The sequence below is a fragment of the Aristolochia californica genome, unplaced genomic scaffold, assembly GCF_029961685.1.
Source record: "Aristolochia californica isolate CCGP_79_NKW_82.1479 unplaced genomic scaffold, dmAriCali1.0.hap1 SCAF_10, whole genome shotgun sequence".
Lineage (NCBI taxonomy): Eukaryota > Viridiplantae > Streptophyta > Magnoliopsida > Piperales > Aristolochiaceae > Aristolochia > Aristolochia californica.
The window spans coordinates 34,726,274-34,748,743 of NW_027181771.1; the positions used below are offsets into that span (position 1 = coordinate 34,726,274).

Below are 22,470 nucleotides of genomic sequence, written 5' to 3' on the forward strand. Positions count from 1 at the left end.
AGAGACGATTAGAATGGGACCAAGATAAGAAATTAGCCTTCCACCTTTGAGGTGATGACATGTTGCAAGTAGAAGATCATTTTTTTCTTTTAGATAAAGTTGAGTTTGTAAGCTCGATTGAGTATCATAATAGTGAAATTTTTTGTAATATACACTCAAACCATAAAGAATGAAGAAATATCGTAACTGTACTGGTCATTTTGAGACATAGGCCCCATTGTAATTTTGTTGGCACCCGACAAAACAAATATTCTACAAAGAAAACATAGGTATTCCTATCATTTCATCTTGGCATAAGATTCCTTTCTGAGGTATGGGTTTACCAATTTTCATCTGGTTGTTTGGTTCTTGGTGTTTCGATTATATATAGAGTACCTCGAATAATGTAAGAAGTCCCCCCAACTCCTATCTTAAATTCTTTAAAAAAAACCACATAATTTGAAGAGATTTCCTAGACATCTTCCACAAGATAATGCCCCAACAAATCAATCCCCACCTCTCCAATCCTTAGAAGTTGTGTGTCAAAACCCACCATTGCATGAGTCGCCCTTCACCTTCTCCTTCAATTAGCTCCAATTAGTTTTCTACATGCACGCACGAGAGGAGAAAACCCTGATTCATTCCACATTTCTCCAATTCCGTGACATGAAGAGTAATCAAATTCGAAATAACCCGACATCCTCCCTTCCAAACCCTAATCTCTTTAACATCCGTCAAGGATCTCTCTCCGAAGCCCTCAAGGGGTGCCTCAGTAGTCTCAATGGCGCTAGCATAGAGAAGCTCCTCCTCCACTACGCGAGAGCCCTAGAGAACAACGATGTTACCCTAGCACAACAGATCATGTGGGTCCTCAATAATGTTGCTTTTAGAATTGGGGACCCTAGCCAGAGGCTCAGTTCTTGTTTTCTCAGAGCACTCGTCTATAGGGCGTTCAAGATTTGCCCCACTCCATGGGCTTCCACGATGCTATCACTACAGCCAACCTTAGGAGTAGGACTAGATCTATGACTGTGACGGAACTCATTGGGTACGTTGATCTTATTCTTTGACATCGGTTTGGGTTCTGTGCATCAACCAACGCCATTTACAAGACAATTCAAGGGTGCCCAAAAGGCTCATATCTTGGATTTTAGCATCACCCACTGCATGCAGTGGCTAACACTAATCGATGCTTTGGCCAAGAGACCTGAAGGTTCTCCTCTGAGAATCACTGTGCAATCAATTAGGCCTCAAATCCCTCCCTCACTCAACATATCAACAGAATAAGTAGGTCTGCGTATCAGCAAGTTCATCAATTGCATAGAGGTTCCCTTCGAATGTAATTGAATGTATTCCTTCGAGATCCAACAATGTATCGGCGAAGACATCTTTCCTCCCCTAAGAGTTGCTATTAGTATAACTGAACCCTCATCTTCTGAACCTTAGAGACAACGAGGTCTTAATAGTGAACTGCCAAAACTGGCTTCGCTACCTGCCCGAAGCAAACCCCCACGAGCTCTCCCTTTGTGATGGTTTTCTAAAGGGGGTTAGAAGTCTTAATCCTCAATTCGTTGTAGTGGTCAATGAGGACACGGATTTGGATTGTTCCGGCCTCACCTCAAGAATCACCACCTGCTTCAATTATCTCTGGATACCTTTCGATGTATTGGAGACATTTCTACCCAAGGATAGTTTCCAGTGGATAGAGTACAAGTTCGACATAGGGTACAAGATCAAGAGCATCATAGGCTTCGAAGGCTTGCAAAGGAGAGAGAGAGACTGGAATCCGGTGGTCGGTTAGTGCAACGCATGAAGAAGGCCCAGTTTTTGAGTCTCCCCTTCTATGAAGACACTCTTTTTGAAGTCAAGTTCCTACTGAATGAACATGCTAGTGGGTGGGGAATGAAGAAAGACGAGGACATGTGATAGAGATAGAGATAAATATAGTGATAAATATAAAGATGATAATAGAGATAAAGATAAAGATAACTAGTGATTGAATTAGAAATAAACTCAAATTGTAATCCTAATCACCTACAATCTCTCTGTGTAACTCTATAAATAGTTTACACCTGATCAATAATAGTAACGACAATATTATTCATCATTCTGACCGCCCCCAGCTTGCCGGTGCTGCCACCCCCCCCCCCCCCCCCCCACACCGAGATGACCTAAGTTCTAAGGGGAAAAATTATTTCCCTCTTGGACGAGTTGTCTTGCGCACGCATGTGTATAGCGTGGGAACTCGCACGTGTGCTTTCACACAAGTAGAAAAAAAAAATTTCTTTATCCTATCTGGACAATGCGATTTCGTCCGCCCCAACCACTGTCTTTCTACCAGATGATGCAATTATGTCCACCCCAGTCGCTGCTCCACCCGCCTCTAGTGCCGCTACTCTGCCACCGAACGATAAAATTTCGTCTGCACCAACCGCCTCCAGTGCTGCTGCACGCATGTGCGCAACGTGAGAACTCACATGTGTGCTTTCACACTTGTGAGTTTCGCACGAGTGGAAAAAAAAAAACTTCTTCATCCTATCTGGACAATGCGATTTCGTCCGCCCCAATCGTTATCTTTTTACCAAACGATGCAATTATGTCCACCCCAGTTGCTGCTCCACCCGCCTCCAGTGCCGCTGCTCTGCCACCTTATGATGAAATTCCGCCCGCACTAGCCGCTTCCAGTGTCGTTGCTCTTCCATCGGATGATGTAATTCCGTCCACACCAGCTGCCTCCATTGTCGTTGTTGTGCCACCTGATGATGAAATTTCGTTCGCACCAGCCGCTTCCAGTGTCGTTGCTCTTCCATTGGATGATGTAATTTCGTCCACACCAGTCGCCTCCATTGCCGCTGTTGTGCCACCTGATGATGAAATTCAGTTTGCACCAGCCGTCTCCAGTACAACTGCTCTTCCACCAGATGATGCGATTCCGTCTGCCCCAGCCGCCTTCAGTGCCGCTGCTCTGGCACCTGATGATGCAATTCCATTTGCACCAGCCTCCTCCAGTGCCACTGCTCTGCCACCTGACGATGAAATTCAGTCCGCACTAGCCGCCTCCAATGCAACTGCTCTTCCACCAGACGATGCAATTCTGTCTGCCCCAGCCGCCTTCAGTGCCGCTACTTTGCCACCTGACGATGAAATTCCATCCGTACCAGCTGCCTCGAGTGCAGTTGCTCTCTCCTAACCACTTCCAAGAACATTCTTTTTGAAGATCAAGATTGGACACTCCTGTTGGAGTTCTATTTTGCAAGGGCATGATAGAGATAGAGAAAAATATAGTGATAGATATAAAAATAATGATAGAGATAAAGACAATTAGTGATTGAATTAGAGATAAACTCAAATTGTAGAGTCTCAATCACCTACAATCTCTTTGTATAATTCTATAAATAATTTATACCTGATAAATAATAATAAATATAATATTATTCATCATTCCTATATTCTATAACATGCTCGTCCTCACATGGAAAAGCCATAACTCCGTCTTTGCAACAGTTTGGTCTCCCTGAAGATTTGAAGAGTAAATTAAACTTCGTGGTAAGATCATATAGTCCCCGGCCAATTGATGAGCTCTCATCCTCTTCTGGAGCACAGACTTGACAAAATAGGGTGCCTTTTCCTCCTCAGAATCAGCTCAAGACAAATATGAATGACGGCGTGCAGTTATTAACAAATTGCAGGAATAAAACCCATGTTGAATCCTGTGCGTGAGACCTGCTCTTTGTTCACATGAGAGCATAGAAAGAGAAGAGTACATAGTTTGCCCTGTGGCGAGACATCAAAATCACTTTGCTCATGATGATCACTCTGGATAAAAACTTACAGCTAATTAACTGACTTGAAAACCAGACTAACTTCTGCTTCGCATGGTGCCAATATGGATCTCAACTCTGACATCTCTTAAGTGAAGAGCTGTGCACTTAGATTGATTCGTTTTCAAGAACTAGGAACAAGAACTCAAAATCATATGCCTCTTCATCAAATTCATGTATTTGTATTTCCACCGTTCCACTTTGTCATCAGACTATAAGCCTTCAATCTGCTACAGGTAAAATAGTTCTTATATGATTAAAAAACAAAAACAAATCTAGTAGAAGATGATTGCGGAAACGTCATACCCAGAATTTGGTTCCTGAGTTCGAGTTAGAACACCATGATCTACCCTGTCAACAATCATGTCCTTTCTTTTTTACTAAGGAAGACGGGAAAGAGTGACTAGTGTTTCTTGATATGCTTCTAAGCATGAAAAAGGAATCCTAATCAAACGAACGACTGTATTTCGTATGACATTGATAGGCAACTCAGGAATCATGAAAGAACAATGGTAATCGAATGATGGAGAACCTAAAACTGGATTCAAGTTACACCATTGTCATACTCTTCTAAAAACCGGAAAGAATTGAATCCTTTTTTTCTTTTCCTGCATTTGTCTCTTGTTATAGGAAGACAATGATGGGACATGCAGTGGGTCCCCGATAAGCTAAGCCAATTATCATGTGTCAGGTGTTTGGTCCACTCCTTTGGCCTCTCGTCCTTTAACTGCACTAACCCTTCCTAAGAGCTGCTATAGGGTGGGGGTGGGTATAGAGGATGGGGGATTAACACTGAAAACCTAATCTTAGAGTGAAAGAACAGGGTTTGTAGGATTCTGGGTGATTAAGGGATGAGCTGGCTGATAACACTAGAATCAAAACAGTGAGAATCCTTCATTTCTCGAGAGAATTTGGTAAATTACGGACAATCGATGACAGAAGAAAATAAATTGTTAATTGATCCGTAAAAGCTTCTCTTTGACAACTTATACTTTCATAAACGGATCATTTCCTTCTTCACGTATTTGCAGGAATGAGTTTCCAGTTAGGTTGACGAGGATAAGTCGGATTTTCCCAAACCTGAACCCAACTTGATCCATAACCATCCCAACCACTTCACCACCAGATTGGGTCGATTTTCAAACCCCTGAAATCGAGGCACATCAAATAGGCTTCGTCCCATGTAATATCTTTCTCTCGTTCTTAGACCCGTATTGGGCTCCATGCGTACTGATAGAAAACAGAGAAAAGAAAAAGGGAAAAGCATCAGTCCAGCAAATGTAGCGACAAAGAAGCGCATCAAGCATTGAACCACACTCAGCACACATTCTCGTCCGGCTGATGCCTTATGAGTTGGAAAGCATTGAACCACAGTTACCATTTTTTCCCCAGAAAAGATGAAAGCTGTTGCATGTTCATCCTTCCATGATTTCGTCTGTCTGACTCCTCCTTTCTTCCATCATGGGGGACGGCTTTCGTTGATCCAAAAAAATTTCCTCCTCTTTCCTGTATAAAAAACTACGCAAGCCACTTCCATTGTCAATTGAGTTCGATGGGTCCTAGCATCAAAGGCAAGACCGTAACTCTTCTTTTTGATTTTTCATCTGTAGATGATGGATGATCGAGCGACACAAAATGGAGCAACGTTTCATTTCTCCAGTAGATGATCAGAAAAGCAAGCTCTAAATGATGAATTTGGAGTCAGCAGGCATGAGCATTAAGCATTGACCGATCAGATTCTGAAAATTGATGGAGAATTTGCAGAAGCCTAAGACAGCAGCAAAGCCAGCAACCGTAAGGCGTCTGGTCATTTCTCCCCCTTCGACATTGACTGCAATTTTGTCGAAACTGGAAAGTGCTAGTGGGACAAGCGAAATATTCAAAAGTTGATTAACTAATGATTATCTTTTCCCACGTCTTTGTTCTTCCATAAAATTGGGCTTGGTAAACTTTCCTTAAACTTTATCTTAATTGAATCAAAAGTGCAAATATAGTTACTTGATACAAGGACTGAAAGTGAAAGTGAGTCGATAATCCTTTCTTTAGAGGCAAACTCAAACAACTTCGACTCACGAAATAGAAGAAGATTAGAAAGACGAATCCAACCTAATTCCAAGTCCAACTAGAGTTCTTCGTTTTGTCTTTGGCATTCAATTATGAGGCTTTTGCTAGCCTATACTGTACTGGTTTTTGTTGCTAATACCAAATTTGTGAAGTGGGTATTGAAAACAAGGGACTTACTATCTTTTTGGTCATCGAAAGAAACTGGGTATTGGATTATATATATATGCATTCACATGTAGACAGCAAAAGAGCGTTATTTGCAAGCTTTGGGCGCTGTTATAAAAGCATAAGATAATGAACTGGCACTGGGCAGCCATAGAAAAAGCGAGCTAGCAGGAATGTTAGTCGTTTAACAACAGTTTTCTTTCCTTGGTTGTTTCATGCCTCTGCCCTCGCTTTCTTCCTTGACTCCACAAACACTCTCTTTCTATCGTCCTTATACCCATCCGAGAATATGACTTTATGCTTTCTCTTTTCTTCACTGATCTGTCTCATTGACTTTCCTTGTTTGATCCAAGAGAGTTGCTCTGTTTTGCGTCCAGAGGGATTTCCCAGAATTTTCTTTCCTTGCCCGGCTGCGTCTTAGACCTCTTTAGAATTCTACATGGGGTGTGATCTGGAAGTGGATGTGAATGGCGAAGAGGTATTCCTGGTGGACAAGGTGCTGCTTTGTTGGTTTTGGCGTTACATATTCCATTTTGTTTTGTATGTTATTCTTTATTCTGTTTGGAACTTCCGATTCTGCTTGCTTCGAGACTTTTGTTTTCGGCTGGAAGAAACTTGTTCAAAATTCCCTTTCGGATGTTTCAGAGGATTCTTTTTTTCTCTGGTTGATGAATATCTTTTAGCAGCTCTGCTACTGTTTTTTCTTAAATAATGATAAACTTCCTTCCCGCATTGTAATATTTTTGTTTTAGTTTTAGTTTATCGTTTTATTTTGGGGGAAGCCCCGAGCCCAGCAATGGTTATTAGCCATCCAATTTTCTCTTTTTTCTCCTTTTGGCCATTATTTCTTTCAGAGTATTCTTCTCTTCTGCTTCGTTTGGTAGTCTCTCTCATATCAGTCTCAGTGATTTCTTTAGGTTGGTTTTGTTCGTTCGCGCTTTGACTACTGACAATGAAATAATTATGTCCATTGCACTCTGTTCGTCTTTCTGTTTTTCGCACAGTGGTTGGTGAAGTAATTTTTTTCTTTGGGCTCGTGAAATGTTTACTTCATGGTTCCTGTTTTCGTTAATTGATCCTCTCGAGCTTATCGCATCTGCCAGGACTAGTATCTGGTTTCGTCTGCTTCAAGTCTGGTTCGAGAGTCACTAGCCTGCTACATTCTGGTTCGCTGCGCTCAGATGTTTTCATTTTATTTAACCTTTCCAAACTCTTTGTCTCTCTCCGCTGCTCCGATTTCTTTCAGTTCTGATTTTTTTTTCTTTTGTTACCCCCCAACAAAAAGTTTTGGGTTCTCTGTTGCTATTTGAGATCGCTGTTGATCCCCACAGAAATGACAGGTGAAGATTATTTTCTTCCTCCTCGTTAATTGATGATTTAAAGTCACTTTAATGCTTTCCTTCCTGTTTGTCGATTTTACCTTTTTCCGGCGGAGGGCATAGGATTAGCGCGACTGTTATTCCTGTCGTGGTGGTTGTCGCTTTTGCTCTATTCACCAATTTCAGGAGGATCACCTATAACTACGTTTTCTGTTTTTATTGAGCTCTTTATTGTGTATTACGACCTCTCACTGTGCTCCTTCATGGTCGTTTTCAAAAATTCAATGCTGCTGCTGATGGGAAACTGATAGGAAATCTATTTCTCATTATTCGTTGATTTGCCTTCAAACAGAAAAAGAATCGGCTTATTTCTATTAGATTTTGTTGTTGTCGTTGCTGAAACCAACTCTTGCTCATTTGGATAATTGTCCAGGGAGTACTTTGTTCTTTCTCGGGGAAATTAAGAAAACTGTTCCGTAAATCAACATCAGCTTCAAACCTGAAAATAATATTTCATGATCTACCCGGAGGGGCAGAGGCATTCGAGCTCATGACACGGTTCTGTTACAACAATGGACTAGTTGAAGTAACTCCCTCCAATGCGTGTTTTCTTCACTCCATTGGCCACTACATGGAAATGACAGAAGATGTTTCTCTTCACAACTTAATTGAGCAGACTGAGAAGGCTCTTCAAGGGTTTGCTTATTGGAGTTGGGCTGATCTCCTGGTATTGTTGAAACAATGTGAGAGCTTATCTCCATCAGCGAGTTCTTCTCAGCTCCTCCAGAAATGCTTGGATTCTGCTGTGTTCAGAATTACTTCAGCCAACGAGACAAGCCCTTCCACTTCCTCACCAGATAGTACTGGGTTCCGTTTCTCTTTTGATACCAGAAGCAGTGAGAGCACCAAAATAAGCCTCTACCGAGCTAGGTGGTACGAAGACCTTGCTGTGTTCAATTCTAATATCATCGAAAAGTTGGTCAAAAGCATGATTTCCTATAAATTAGATCACCAAACTATCAGTAGATTTCTCTTCTACTTCCTCAAATCACAAGTCTCTAGTGCCAAAAACAATGAGAAGTGCAGAGCTATAGAGATTATAGTGGATCTGCTCTTTTTGCTTGATAGAGGCTCTGTTTCGTGCAAAGGATTATTTGGTGTGCTCCGAGTTGTGTCAAGTGTAAACGTACACAAGTGCTGCAAAAACAAGCTTGAGAGTATGATTGGATCGCAGCTTGATCAAGCCACATTGGATAATCTGCTTGTTCCTGCACCAGTTGGGATGAGCTTTCTTTATGATGTGAATTTGGTCTTGAGATTCTTGAAGTCTTTCCTATGTAGCGGGTTTCAAGCTTCTTCATCTAGACTGAAAAGAGTGGGGGCCTTGATGGACATGTACATAGCCGAAGTGGCACCAGATTCTTCTTTGAAGCCATCAAAGTTTATTGCTCTTGCTATGGCCTTACCAAATTCAGCGAGAGATTCTTTTGATGGGATTTACCGGGCAGTTGACATGTATTTAGAGGTATATCTTTGTGGTATTCTCCTTATAATTTGAGTTACAGGTTGCCGAATTTGACAGAGTTGCATGTATTTTGCTGTTTCTTTTCTGTATCAGATGGTAGCTATGTAAATGTCTAGGTTTAGAACGTTGGATAAAAGTTCTTCTGGTGGAAACTCTGCCTCGTTTGATCTTTCTTGTATGGTAAGCTTGAAAGAGATTGTGTTTAATTTTGACAGGTTCATTCTGGATTATCGGAAGAGGACAAGATGAAGATATGTAATGTGTTGAACTACGAAAAACTATCAACAGTGGCTTGCCGACATCTTGCCCAAAACCCGAAGTTACCACCAAGAACAGCAATTCAAGCACTCGTGTCTCAACAGTCCAAGCTCAAAAACTTTCTGCAAGATGTAGATCCTCTCAAATCTGTTCATGGTACACCATTTAGTTTCATCAGCAAATCCACTGATGTTGCCAAAAAACTCGACATCTCAACAGAGAAGGAAAACCTCAAAGCACATTTACAAGGGATGCAATGGAGGGTCATGGAATTAGAGAAAATCTGCAGAAAGATGCAGGTTCAGATGGCAAAAATCATGAAGCCAAGATTATCAAGTCCTGGGAACCCAAGATCATTGCCCAAATTATGTTCCTAATGACAAAAATATGTGTCAGCGGGTTTTTTACACGCATCTTTCTTATACAATGACAAAATTCTGCCCTGCATTTATAAGCCGTTTTTCTTACTTTTAAGGAATGGAAGTGATCAAAAGCAACATCTTGATCCTTCTCTGTCCTGCATGGCTGTGCGAAAAGTTGGTGCCCTGTATGTATCTCTGATAAAGGAAAAGTGGGTACATTTTGTTTCAGTCGATTGAGATTTTTAACAACGCGTGGTGCTCCTCTCATCGAGAATGGCATTTTTTTTCTTGCTAGTCATTGTCACTGCAAATGCAAGTTGACAAGTTCTTTTCAGTAACAAAGACGGCGAGTATAAGCTACAAAAGTCAAGAGCAAATTATCCGGAAATCTTAAATCAAATCGCATGAAGAAAAAATTGTTCTTTTTTCAATCTTTGAAGTATGAAAGTTGAAGTTCTGAGAGGATTTTGTTTCTGTTACCAACATGGAAGATGGGAAAGCATTCTTGGTATACGAGGCGTTTCAAGTTTCTGGTTCCGGAAAAGATGAAGGTCGAAGCTAGAGTAACTTATGAGGGAAACAAAACATTTCAACCGGTCGCGAGCTTGTGTGGGATTGCAGGAAGCCTGATGGCTGAGATGCATTTAATTGTGCAATACACAACAAATTGGAAGCTACCCACGGAGGCTTCACAAAACTGTCCAGTTGCTAAACCAACCAAAATCGAATAGAGCCAAAGCCAATCAAATTTCATTTGCCTTTTTTATAAGCATTGAGATGGACACGAACTGGGTGTTTCGTACCAGCGAAGCTTGTTGGTTTAGCTTCCTCTGGTTTTACCAAATTTTTGTAAAGGCTCTTGCAGGTGGATCCGACCAGAGAAAGAGTAGTTTAAATATTTTGTTTCTAAGTGGCGTTCTCATGGAAGATGTGAGGGCATTTGGAGGTGTCAGTTTATGACGACTTTTGAGTATAAGCATGGTCGGCACCCTCAGATTAGGGGAATAGGGTAGTTTTCAGTTTGATCTTCTCTGTATACCCAAATGGGTTTATCTTGAAAGCCCGTGGAAGAGAACCAATCAAACGCCAAAAGATCCACCAACCCTTAAATGGAAATCACAGTACTGTACATAAATAAGCTGAGAACCCTCGCAATGGACACCCTTCATCTGTAAGCAAGCTGAGTGTCTGAAGCAAGACCTCGATAAACGGCACCCATCGACTAGTCCTTGATTTTGCAGTAGCGAGAACGCCGAAAATACTAGAAGGAAACATGGGTTCCCCAGAAAAAAACAAGAAGCATAACGACAAGAGATTCCCAGGGCCATGCAAGTAACAGTCATGCTTCTGCATGGTACACAGCTGCTAGCCAGGTGTTTGATGAATTAGATTGTCCACCGCGAGAAGATGGAAATTCAATCAACCTGGGTTGGTCTGTGATCAGATGCTAAGCCAGTGGTGAGTGAACCCAGAGCCTTCTTCCTTACAGGAAGCAAGATCGTTTAACTTTAAAGGCTGAAAAAGAAAAGGATGAATGGAAGGAAGGGTCAGACACTCAGCACGTAAAGAAAGAAAAGTGAAAGGAACATGTGCATGACATTGTCTCTGGAGCAGTGCTCAGACGTAAATGCATTAATGGAAGGAGAAAGAAGAGAAGTTGGGCATGGCAATGTGGCATAGTGTTTCTCGCCGCCACCGTGCAAGCAAAGGAGGAGCGGAAGCGCATTTGTTGCATCTTGAGGTTACTCCAACTCCGACAGGTTCAACTTCTGTTCCGATTCTTTGCCTCGGAAGGATCCTTTCGGCTCCCTCTTCCTGTCTCCCATGCTCTAAAACCAGATTTTATTCATCAGTTTCTTATTACTACTTAGCAGTGTAATGGTTGGTGACATTCGAGGTACGGATCTCGTTATAAACTAGTCATCTTCTTGAGAGCTTGGATTCGGGAAAAACCAGTCAAACATTAGATTGTCCCGCATGGTTGTATTATTACCTGGCTCTGATCTCCAACTTGGACGGGTCAAAAAAAATTATTGGGCAGACCAGTCAATTCAACTTGTTTGAGATAAGATGCAACATTATCTCCTTTGATTCTTACTCAGCATTTATTTCAGTCATAGAAGACCCAAGTCTTCTCCCAGCCATACCCGGCTTCAGAGACCCAAGTCTTCTTGTATTGGCCGAGTTATCTCTCCTTTTCAATTACAGGAGTTTCATACGAGGATGTTTCGTATAAGAGTTTTAATTAAAATGTGTTTTAGTTATTTTAATTTTTATTTATGTTTAGTTATTTAATTATTTTAAGATTTATCTTTTAGTATTAGACTTTGGGTGTAACTGAGACAAAGGTAGTCTAATTGTAATCAGATTTTATTTCTTTTCTTTATTATAAATAAAAATTCATTGCATAATTATGTGAATTGATAAAATCGTTTAGGTTCGTCTTCTACCTTACACAAATTACAAGCTATAGTTACAGGGGCAAGGTTGAGTTTCTTAAACTGTCCTAATTAGTAACAATTTTTATGTTCATTACCAATCATTTTGGACGAGTCTTTAACCTAGTTTTAACCAAAATTATTGTCAGGTTATTTTATTTTATTTTTTATGGGGGCTATTTTTTCAGTTTAGATCTTTAGTCTTGGGTTATAAAAAACGATGGTGAAGAAGAAAAAAACGCATTTGTAATTTGTTTTGCTGTTATGATTTACGAAAGTCCGGAACTTTTCCGTCAATTGACCAAAATGCCTAAGCAGATTTTGCAAATCCATCACCTTCCTTCCGACAATTCGGCCATCATATTCAGTTCTAGTGGATAATTTTGTCTTCAAGACTGATTTCCTCTGTAATCTGCCCTTCGAGACTTTAGACTGGAAACGCAGTTTCGGACTCTTATTAAGTTTCTTCTATTTGCCTGTGCTTCCTGCACAATTACTTTGCGCGCCATAGAACATGTTGGAGAAGATCGGATTACCACCCAAACCATCGATGCGAGGCGGCGCTTGGGTGATCGACGCCTCTCATTGTCAGGGCTGTGCATCTCAGTTCACCTTCTTCAACAGGAAGGTATGATTCTTCTTCTCCTATCTGATTAACCGGTTCGCTTATCTTTATACCGTCAATTTCCCCAATAATCTGATGGATAAATTCTATTTTTAAAATTGATTCACTTATAACTTTCGGAACCGATGAGGTTCTTGCTTGGATTTTGTTGTTGTTATTGTTCTCTCCTTCCCCTGGATTAACCATCATTGACAATTTCAGTTTTGCTTGTGTGCTAAAAAATTTTTGTTGGGACAACGAAAGATTTTACTACGAAGAACGAGAAAAAGAATTAACCACTAGCAGAAATGTTCTTTTCATCAGGCAGGTTTTTCTCTTTATACTGTACAATTTTGGAGAAGTTTCAGCTTAAGAAGAATAAATTCATAATTGTACTGGCAATACATAACATAGTCATATATTACACAATGTTTTGGTTACATCTCCTCGTCGGATGGTGTATTGTGCTGGCTATTTTAATGGTGAGTTTTGGTGTCCACTTTTAGTAATAACTCTTTCCAACTGTCATATTAAATGGTATTTCAGTTCTTAACATTTATATGAAAATCTGTTGTCATATTAGTTAACCTGCTCTGAAGTTTGTTGAGCTGAACCGTGATTAGTGTGTGATTTCAACATCCACAATTACTTGGTTAAATGTTTATGAATAAGAAGTTGCTTCTTTATGCCTATCATAGTACACCAGGAAAAACAATATGCCTGTATCAAATATAACATTTGGAGATGCAGCTAGATCAACCAAATTCATGTATGTAAACATTCGTCTTTTTCTTGAATCACATGGTTTTGTTACAGTATCGTGCACTAAATATATGACTTAGATTGATGTGGTTTATTTTTTATTTTTTATTTTTATTTTTATTTTTGTTTTTTGGTACATTGTGGTTCAGTTTATTATAGTTATTTTTCTAGCTGTTGCACGTGAGGGTGATCCCTGACCCAACTATCAAGGATTAACTCATGCAAGTATTGCTTTTTCAGTAGAAAAAAAGTTAGCACACCTTCATTCTCCTTCAGTAAATTTCTGCTTGGGTGATATTTTGAATGAGTACCTGTTATGGTATTGGGGTTAAGTACCTATGCCTTCCGCTCCTAAAAGGCCGGTCTTTTGGGTAGTATTGGCTAGGTGCTTAACATTTTTTATCAGAGCAGGCGCTACGTCCCGACTTCGAGTCCCCGCATGCGCAGGTGGACCGCATGCCCCTGGCCGGGCACCGTAAGGGATTATGGGCTCTTGACCCAGTCCCCGTTGCTGTGTTAAGGCCGCCGTGGTCGTTGGCTCGGGAGGGCAAAGTGTACTGTTATGATCCTGGGGTTAAGTACCTATGCGTTCCGCTCCTAAAAGGCCGGTCTTTGGGGTTGTATTGGCTAGGTGCTTAACAGTACCCTAACAACTTGTACCATATTTCAATTGATTTCTTTTTGTGAGGGCTTCATATGCATTTTAACGGACATTGACTAAGATATTTGCAAATAATTTGTCAAAGAAGGGGGGAAAAAGAATCATTGCAAATAAGGTGTGGCTAAAATGATCTGTATGGTCTGTGAGATGGGTTCCTTTCACACCTCACATGAGTTTATTAATCTCAGAAGGAAGAGACTGCTTAAATGAGAATAAGTATCCTATAGTCCCCTTCATATTTAGCTTTTTATATTTGATGATGTGGTTAGTGCTACATTATTTGGAACCTTCTACTTTGCCCTGGAAGTTATATTTTTCATTTGAAAAGGTGATATCTTTCAACATCTCTGTCTTTCTCTTATTCTATTTCCCTTGATGATGAACAATATTTGGGAAACTAGCACCACTGCCGGAGATGTGGAGGAATATTTTGCAACAACTGCACCATAAATAGGATGTTTTTGCGTGGCCAAGGAGATTCGCCAGTTCGTATATGTGATCCTTGTAAGAGACTTGAGGAAGCTGCACGTTTCGAACTCCGACATGGGCACAGAAACAGAGCAGTAAAAGGTTGGTCTGATCTTTATTTGTAACTATGTGATTCTACTGATGCTTTATACTTTGCAAGAATAGTATTATACATTCAGCTTTTCAAAACCACGTGTCTCTTTTTGTTTTTAAGGTGGTCCAAAATTGGATGTAAAGAATGAGGATGAACTTCTAAATCAGAACCATGGGACTGAAATAGATTCAGATCTCTATAGGACAGTCAGCAGTTCTTCAAGTATGCATGAAGAAGCTCATGGCCAAAATAGAGCATTTGATGCCATAAAGAGCTCCTCTGTCAATTTGACAAATGAAGTGGGATCTAGCAGCCCGGAGGAGCTGCGTCAGCGTGCACTGGAAGAAAAGAAAAAGTATAAAATCCTAAATGGTGAAGGAAAACGTGAAGAGGCACTACAAGCATTTAAGAGAGGTAAAGAGCTTGAGAGGCATGCAGTGGCCCTTGAGACTGCATCAAGGAAGAGTCGTAGAAAGGCAATGGCTTCCGCTTCAAGCAGTATTAGTAGTACCCAAAAAATAATTGATGGTCATGACGAGTGTGCTAGTAAGTCTAAAAACTCCTCCCAAAAGGGTAAGGAAGAGAAGGACGAGCTGGCAGCGCAGTTGAGAGAGCTTGGGTGGACTGAGGCAGATCTGGTTGATGCAGATAAAAAGCCAGTCAAATTGGGTTTGGAAGGAGAGTTATCAAATCTTCTTGGAGAAATCCCTCAAAGATCTGCAGTAGGGAAGCAATCAAGTGAAGCTAATAAGGCCCGAGTGCTTGCTCATAAAAAACAAGCTCTTATGTTTAAGAGAGAAGGGAAGCTTGCTGAAGCAACAGAAGAACTGAAGAAGGCTAAAGTTATGGAAAAGCAAATTGAGGAAGAGGAGTTCCTGGTTGATGCTGAAAGTTCTGATGATGAGTTGTCTGCTCTTATTCGAAGTATGGATGAACATAAGAGTTTCCATGATGATTTTACTATGGATTACGGCAATGATATAGCAATGGACTTGAACCACCTGAACAATATGCCAGGTGACCTTACTTTTGATGATGATTTTGAAGTAACAGAAGAAGATTTAAATGACCCTGCGATGGTGTCAGCCTTAAAATCTTTTGGTTGGGATGAAGAACCAGATCAAACTGCAGACAAGGAAGCATTACAAAGAGAAGTTCTGTCCTTAAAACGAGAGGCACTGAACCTGAAACGAGCGGGTGATATTGAAGAAGCAATGGCATGTCTGAAGAAAGCAAAATTACGTGAAAAAGATCTTGAAAAGCTGCAATCTCTAGCTCAAACAAATACCAGTATAGAAAATGGTCTAGTGTCTCAAGCCGAGAATAGATCAACACCTTTTGTGAAGACCAATGTCAAAGATTTGGCACCCCCGAAAAGTAAATTGGTGATCCAGAGGGAGCTTATAGGCATGAAGAAGAAGGCTTTGGCTTTGAGAAGAGAAGGACGAATAGGTGAAGCAGATGAAGAGCTAAAGAAAGCAAAAGTGCTTGAACTGCAATTGGAAGAGTTGCAAAATGCACCAAAGGTGGCACCAAATGGGTATAAGTTAGAACCAGAACTTGAAAATCATGAATTTGTTTCAGGGGATAAAGATAAAGAAAAGGAAGAAGATGTAACAGAGCAAGATCTGCGGGACCCAGCATACTTACAAGTATTAAAATCCATGGGCTGGGAAGAAGAAGGTGTTGGATCACAAAAGTTGCCTTATCCAAATGATGAACTAATAGAAACTGCTGTTATGCCGAATCCATCTAAGACCCCAGTTAGGGCATGGAGAAGTAAGGCTGAGATACAGAGGGAGCTCTTGGGAATAAAAAGGAAGGCCCTTGCTTTGAGAAGGCAAGGGAAGCAAGAGGAGGCTGAGGAAGAACTGAAAATGGCCAAGGTCTTGGAGGCGCAAGTGACTGAAATGGATAAAGCTGGTGGTTCTAATGACAAGGCAACAAGTGTGTCTGAACCTTTGACCATTCAAGAAGAGCCGGCAAGGGAGATATTTGATACGGATTCTAAAGAACCAGAGCTTGCAAAACCATTTATTTCGTGTTTGAAAGAAACGCAAAATAGTGAACATTATCCTGGGGTAAATCTTGATAATTCTCAGCTTCAGGAAGACAAGTACCAATCTTTTGCAAAAAAAGGTCAGTTGGACACCCTTTGTTTGGTGAAAAATGTTTCATCTCAAGCAGTTCAATCCGTAGTCACCGAAGACTTTTTAACAGCCTTGGATAGGGGAATTTCTCATTTACCTATTCAGAGACCAGAGGGTGAAGGAAACTCATGCGTCAACAATATTTCTCTTACTGAAACAAAAGGTATTTTGGACATGTCAGAGAATTCCAGAGAGTCAGAGAATTGTCAGGAGGAGAAATCATCAAGGAGGATCTCCGATGGGTCAGCAGGAACACAGGAAGAAAGACTTCCAGCCATTGAGGATGTTCAAGCCCGTCAAGAAACCAATTCTCGGGGGGATCAAAGTTCCCTTCGACAAGATATATTAGGTCGGAAGAGAAAAGCACTTTTTTTTAAGAGGGAAGGGAAGTTGGCAGAAGCCCGGGAAGAGCTAAGACAAGCAAAGACTTTGGAGAAGAGTTTAGAACAAGATGACACCCATTCAAGTGTAAATAGCAGTAAAGATGTTGCAGTTCCTCTGTCAAGCAATATCTCAGTTATACAGGAAAACAAAACAAACGTGGATCAGAAACCAATATCAAGCCGAGATCGTTTCAAATTGCAGCAGCAGTGCTTGGCGCACAAGCGCCAGGCTCTTAAGCTGCGGAGAGAAGGTAAGATTCAGGAATCTGAAGCAGAATCTGAATTGGCCAAGGCTATTGAGACTCAGTTGGAAGAAATGGCTGCACTTGATTCTAATGCTACGGGTAAGGGCCCTGTGGATGATGTGGCGGTTGATGATTTTCTTGATCCTCAACTACTCACTGCTCTGAAGTCAATTGGGTGGCAAGATTCTGATATTGTTGTCCAGACTACAGAAACGCAAGCTACACTAAATGCTGTTACCAGTAGAAAGATCAATGAAGAAAAAGAGAGAAGTCAATTAGAAGAAGAGATTAAGACGGAGAGAGCTCAGGCACTTAACCTTAAGCGTGCTGGTAAGCAAACTGAGGCGTTAAATTCCCTTCGTCGTGCAAAACAACTAGAGAAGAAACTCAATTCATTGGCATCTTAATTTAGTAAGATTTCTTGTGGATAATTCTTTTTTTGGTAATGTAAAATAGAGTTGGATTGGTTTAGTAGTTTAGTCCTTGAAGTGGGATAAACCGTTTGGAGGGTGATGTGCTATGTTTGATTTGATAAAAAATCATATTTGCCATTGTAAGAACTTGTGTTATTAAGCAATGAGAGAAGCTTTGTTTATTTTCTTCCTATGTTTTTACATTTTAGAAGATGAATTGATGCAGGTAGTTTATGCTAATTTTTCACTGTTATTTGTAAAAACTTTTCTTTTGTTTCTCTTGTAAGCATAAACAGTTTCAATTATTTTTTTATCATCTTGTTTTTGATGATAAAACAGACCGCCCCCTAATTTTGCACACATCATCTGAGAAGTCTTGAACACCTTCCGGGAAATAAAAACTTTCATACAGACGTATAATTCTGGTTAATCCAGGTCAATCTTTAATCTCCCCTCTACACGTTACCCAACCGGAATACAATATGATTAGACCTATTGGCTTGAGAACTTTGTTTTTCCCCTTCTTTGAAATAGATATGACATCGCAGAATCAGGTAGATTCAGTTCAGAGATCCTAACCTGTACAGGGACTGACCCAGAGAGACAATAGATGAGTGACTAACCCAGAAAGTGAAAAAAATAACCCAACTTATTAACCAAAGGGTAATCTTAAAAAGTATAATAAGTTTTTGTCAAACATTCTAACAAGTTTTGAGTACAGTTGTAACATAGAGAGTTTTAAATCATTCCTTTCACATTAAAATAAATGAGTGTCTAATACTGAACTCTCTTATGCTTGTCTGAATAAGAGTAATAAGTCTATAGTTGACACATACATCTCTGTCAATCAGATATATATGTCATGCATCACCTCCATCACAGTATCTTCAAAGATCAGATGACACTACAGAGGTGAGAATTCTCTGTAAAGTACAACTAGGAGGCATCTTGCTGTCTGCATCACGCTCAATCAAAGTATCGAGGCTGGGAGGCCCTGGGTGGCGGTGGAGGTCTAGGTCTAGCATACTCGGCGAAAATGACCCAACCATCCAAAAACTACATACAAGTACAAGAGGCACGTATTGTCAGAACAAGAAGGTCAAGTTTCAGAGCCCAGACTCTATACAAAAATTATATTTCTAGTGCCACATTATGCAGTAATGCAGTAAGCTTACCTTGCCATCCATGCCCTTAATTCCTTCTGCTGCGTCTTCTAAGGTGGCATATCTTACAAACCCAAAACCTTTGGAATAACCAGAATTCGGTTCTGTCACAACTCTAGCTGCAAACCAGCAACAGGGCAGCTCCTAAACATCAATATACAATCCATGCAATTCTGATAGACTATATTGTTTGGAAATGATCAAATAAAAAACACAAATCAGCAGAAACCCATGAAAGGAATGGCACTTGCCACTGACAACTTGGCCAAATTTTGCAAATGCTCCTTCGAGTCCCTCAGATGTTGTGCGCTTGCTAAGCCCTGCAGTAGAGTCACAGTATTAAATTGTAGGAGTAATATTAAAAAACAATTACCTCATATAACAAACACATTTCAACTCCTAACCTGTACTAACATATATCCTGTATTTATCATTCTTTAAAAAAAAAAACTGTTTCCAAACTCATCTTATAGACATGGGGTTTAAGCTTATCATAGATCAACAAAATTGACATTATTCTTCACCATTAATAGGGAAAGATACATCTGCCTACGAAATTATTCATATTATTTAATGTTGTTACTTTGCAATATCCATGATTAATAGGTCTCCCAACTAATCTTGGCTAGAAGCAATGTAGACAAGGTGTCATATAAGGTACTCAGCCATTTCATGCTCAATAAGTTCTGACATTTCATTTCGATGATCAAATACAACCCTTTTAGATGTTCCATTTCCAAATGCATCCACTTGTTTTTTTAAAACAAAGATAAATGAATACAGCCACTTAAATTCCATAAGTTTCCAAAATGACTGAGTAAACAAAATCTAGAGGAAAACTATGGCCTCGCCAAGTAACTTTTGTTTTTTTAAAATTCCTTTCAAAGTATACCTTGAGAGGAAAAATGGTCCTTATTCAACAATTTAAATAAAAAAGAAAGAGAGAAACATGTTTTTTTTTTTTTAAATGGAAACCCCTCTCTCGTTAAGACAGGAGAGAGAAAAAGATTTAAATTTGTATTTGACATTCCGTAGGAAGGATATCAAACCCCTCTTTCAGAAAAACAACCAAGTTCAAATTGTTTCCCAATGTAGAAAAACAACCAGTGCTGCATGTTACTGTCAAACAGTCCCATGTGTGAACAACCCTAGAGGCAGGTGAATGAATGATAAGTACCATGTTTTCATTACAGGAGGAACAGGAAAAAGAACACAAAAATCCCTGTAGAATATCTTTAATATATATCATATTACAAATCTATTGCTCCCACTGACAAGTCCAGAGTTGATCATGGGCAAGCAGACAACAATTGTGAATAGTCACCAAGATATTGATCTTTCAGAACCAAATTTCCTCAATCATTCACCTGCCATGGGTCCAAATTGGAACTACAAAGATACATTTCGAGTGTCATCCATTTCTTTGGGCCTCTAAGGGGTTCGGAAACCACCAAAATATATCAAAATATTTTGTTAATGATCAAAATAATTCACTGAATGAGATAAGTAAGCATCCATGACTTTTTAGAACTGGTTTTAATCATGCAACTAAGATAAGGAGAAGGTGTTAATAAGTTTACGATAGATGAATTTATAACACCTGCCAAAACACTATCAGAAGCCGCCACGCTCCAAATAAGTGACAAATCAGATATAAGGCTTTATTTTTTTTAAATGTTTAGCTTTTTCTTTTGTTTTAATGGCACTGCAAGCTCAGAGAGATGAGGGACAAAAGTACAATATTTTTCGCTTATGAAATTCTACTTTGGGTAAATAAGCACCTAATGGATGAGAAAATGCAAATCAATGAAAGAAATTGCCAGAAAGAGGGGGAAGAATTTTCACAAGTAGAAAAGAGTGAAAACAAGGTTGAGAAAAAAAGATGAACAAAATTGCTATAGAGAAGTAGATAAGTTGCCCTTATTTATCAGTTAATCTCTTGTGCATACATCAACAGTGTAGATCCAAGCGGGAACTAAACAGCTACACTCACTTTTGCCACTAGAATTCACACGAAAGATCACTTCAAGGAATGGGAAAAAGTGAAAATATCATATAGGGAAAACCATCTAAACTTAAAATTCAATGTAATGAACTTAGCTACTTGATTCAGATACTAATTCATGTGGGAACAATTCACCCAACAGTATTGCCTAATATAAAAGCACGATCAACATTGCGTAAAGAAACACATAAGATTGGAGAAATGTCGCATGATATATTAATCGTCATGATCTTATATCCAGTCGTCACCCTTGCGAACTGAGCCAAAATCTCATGCAACCTAAAAGATTAAGTCAACGAACTGAGCAGTACTGAGTTAGATCCTGGACATGGAGCAGCCCAGACGCATCAGAAAGAATATTACGTCGCACCAGCAAGAAGGTGTCTTTTGTTTTTCGGACGAGTTATATTAGTTATCAAAGTTCAGTTGGTTCACCAGGAAAGGGGTCCACAACGCATCTTGCACAGCATCAAGCTCAACTGTTTTAAGCTTTTGGGTTTACTAGGATTTGTCATCTTCAATTGAAAAATCTAAGCAGTTCGTGATTTCTTCATCCAGTGGGCACATACTATACAGTAGAAAGAGTTTCAACAGAAAACAACAAAGCCAAAAAAACAAAAAACGGTTTGACATCATATGGTATGTAAAAGAACCAAAGAAATGTCAAGATCTTTTTATACCCAAGTCATACCCGGAAAAGTATCAAAAAATCAAAATCAAAGCCACAAAGACAAAACATTTTGAATCTCACAATATGCCATGTTATCAGAAACCGAAATGAACAAAGAGATGCGAATATAAAGACAGGGAGATAAGGGGGGGAAAGGAAAGGGCAAAAAAGGGGTGAATAGTGAAAACTTGCCAGAAACGAAGAGATTAGTCGAAGGCTCGGCTGGAGGAGGAGGTTTTGCAGGAGCAGACGAGGGAAAAGGGAAGGTGGAGAATAACCGTCTAACTCGACCTACTCTCGCCGTCATCGCCATCGCCATATCTCCCCCTCTATCTCTGACGAAGTCACGAAGCTTGAGAACCTTTGGAGTTTCTAAGTGCTAAGTCGCTTTTATAGCAGCCGAGAGTGCGAGCAAGATTTAAGAGAGGTTTTGGACCTGAAATATCCGACCTACCCTAATTTGGACTCGAAATACAAAACCATCTAGCAGCTGGGCTTACGCTTGGGCTTGGGCTTAAGTTATGGATAAGATGGGTTCATTTTCAAAGGCATTTCTTGTTTTTGACCTCTCGTCTACTTCAATCATTATGTGTCACCAATTTTTTAAATACTGATTTTGGGTTTTGTCTTTTTAAGTAAGGTTTCAATTCTTCCAATTTAATTATTTTTTTATTTATCATTTTTAAATAAAATAAAGACAGAACAAGAATTCTTACTCAATTAGACACTTGGGACAATTTATTCTGATTAATCGATTACCCAATTACATATAAGAATAATTCAGTAAATTTCTATTTGATAAATGTATCTTCAATATAAAATATGATTCAATTGTCTTTTTTTCTAATGACTGTACAATATTCTTTTAAGAATTATGTTGTATTTTGAACAACATTGTTCTTAGGTTGTTGTACATGTGAT

General features: G+C 39.7%; 3 protein-coding genes and 1 pseudogene across 3 annotated transcripts; 3 read left to right on the forward strand and 1 right to left on the reverse strand.

Moving 5' to 3' along the window:
- The first annotated feature begins 645 nt into the window (after window positions 1–645).
- Window positions 646–3,497, forward strand: LOC137943183 (scarecrow-like protein 32; annotated as a pseudogene).
- A 2,861-nt stretch (window positions 3,498–6,358) lies between these two features.
- LOC137938312 (BTB/POZ domain-containing protein At3g22104-like) lies at window positions 6,359–9,655 on the forward strand. Its single transcript, XM_068783293.1, has 3 exons — window positions 6,359–6,525; window positions 7,782–8,873; window positions 9,089–9,655. The coding sequence occupies exons 1-3, from the start codon at window positions 6,469–6,471 to the stop codon at window positions 9,506–9,508; spliced, it is 1,569 nt and encodes a 522-aa protein (XP_068639394.1). The 5' UTR covers window positions 6,359–6,468; the 3' UTR covers window positions 9,509–9,655.
- Window positions 9,656–12,366: 2,711 nt separating this feature from the next.
- Window positions 12,367–17,898, forward strand: LOC137938307 (uncharacterized). The gene is made up of 3 exons (XM_068783287.1): window positions 12,367–12,559; window positions 14,360–14,528; window positions 14,641–17,898. The coding sequence occupies exons 1-3, from the start codon at window positions 12,446–12,448 to the stop codon at window positions 17,703–17,705; spliced, it is 3,348 nt and encodes a 1,115-aa protein (XP_068639388.1). The 5' UTR covers window positions 12,367–12,445; the 3' UTR covers window positions 17,706–17,898.
- Window positions 17,899–18,342: 444 nt separating this feature from the next.
- LOC137938319 (organelle RRM domain-containing protein 2, mitochondrial-like) lies at window positions 18,343–21,925 on the reverse strand. The gene is made up of 4 exons (XM_068783299.1): window positions 21,742–21,925; window positions 19,126–19,194; window positions 18,887–18,993; window positions 18,343–18,767 (listed from the first exon to the last, which is right to left on the reverse strand). The coding sequence occupies exons 1-4, from the start codon at window positions 21,866–21,868 to the stop codon at window positions 18,678–18,680; spliced, it is 393 nt and encodes a 130-aa protein (XP_068639400.1). The 5' UTR covers window positions 21,869–21,925; the 3' UTR covers window positions 18,343–18,677.
- Between the last annotated feature and the right edge of the window lie 545 nt (window positions 21,926–22,470).

What these genes read in the sequence shown, in the direction of transcription:
- LOC137938312 (XM_068783293.1), top strand. Translation starts at nt 6,469, where the DNA reads ATGGGGTGTGATCTGGAAGTGGATGTGAATGGCGAAGAGGTATTCCTG. An exon ending in AGGTATTCCTGGTGGACAAG is followed by an intron (nt 6,526 to 7,781) that starts GTGCTGCTTTGT and finishes ATAATTGTCCAG; the next exon opens with GGAGTACTTTGTTCTTTCTC. An exon ending in CAGTTGACATGTATTTAGAG is followed by an intron (nt 8,874 to 9,088) that starts GTATATCTTTGT and finishes TAATTTTGACAG; the next exon opens with GTTCATTCTGGATTATCGGA.
- LOC137938307 (XM_068783287.1), top strand. Translation starts at nt 12,446, where the DNA reads ATGTTGGAGAAGATCGGATTACCACCCAAACCATCGATGCGAGGCGGC. An exon ending in TCACCTTCTTCAACAGGAAG is followed by an intron (nt 12,560 to 14,359) that starts GTATGATTCTTC and finishes TTGGGAAACTAG; the next exon opens with CACCACTGCCGGAGATGTGG. An exon ending in CAGAAACAGAGCAGTAAAAG is followed by an intron (nt 14,529 to 14,640) that starts GTTGGTCTGATC and finishes TTTGTTTTTAAG; the next exon opens with GTGGTCCAAAATTGGATGTA.
- LOC137938319 (XM_068783299.1), bottom strand. Translation starts at nt 21,868, where the DNA reads ATGGCGATGGCGATGACGGCGAGAGTAGGTCGAGTTAGACGGTTATTC. An exon ending in ATTTGGCCAAGTTGTCAGTG is followed by an intron (nt 18,994 to 19,125) that starts GCAAGTGCCATT and finishes GCTGGTTTGCAG; the next exon opens with CTAGAGTTGTGACAGAACCG. An exon ending in TTAAGGGCATGGATGGCAAG is followed by an intron (nt 18,768 to 18,886) that starts GTAAGCTTACTG and finishes ACTTGTATGTAG; the next exon opens with TTTTTGGATGGTTGGGTCAT.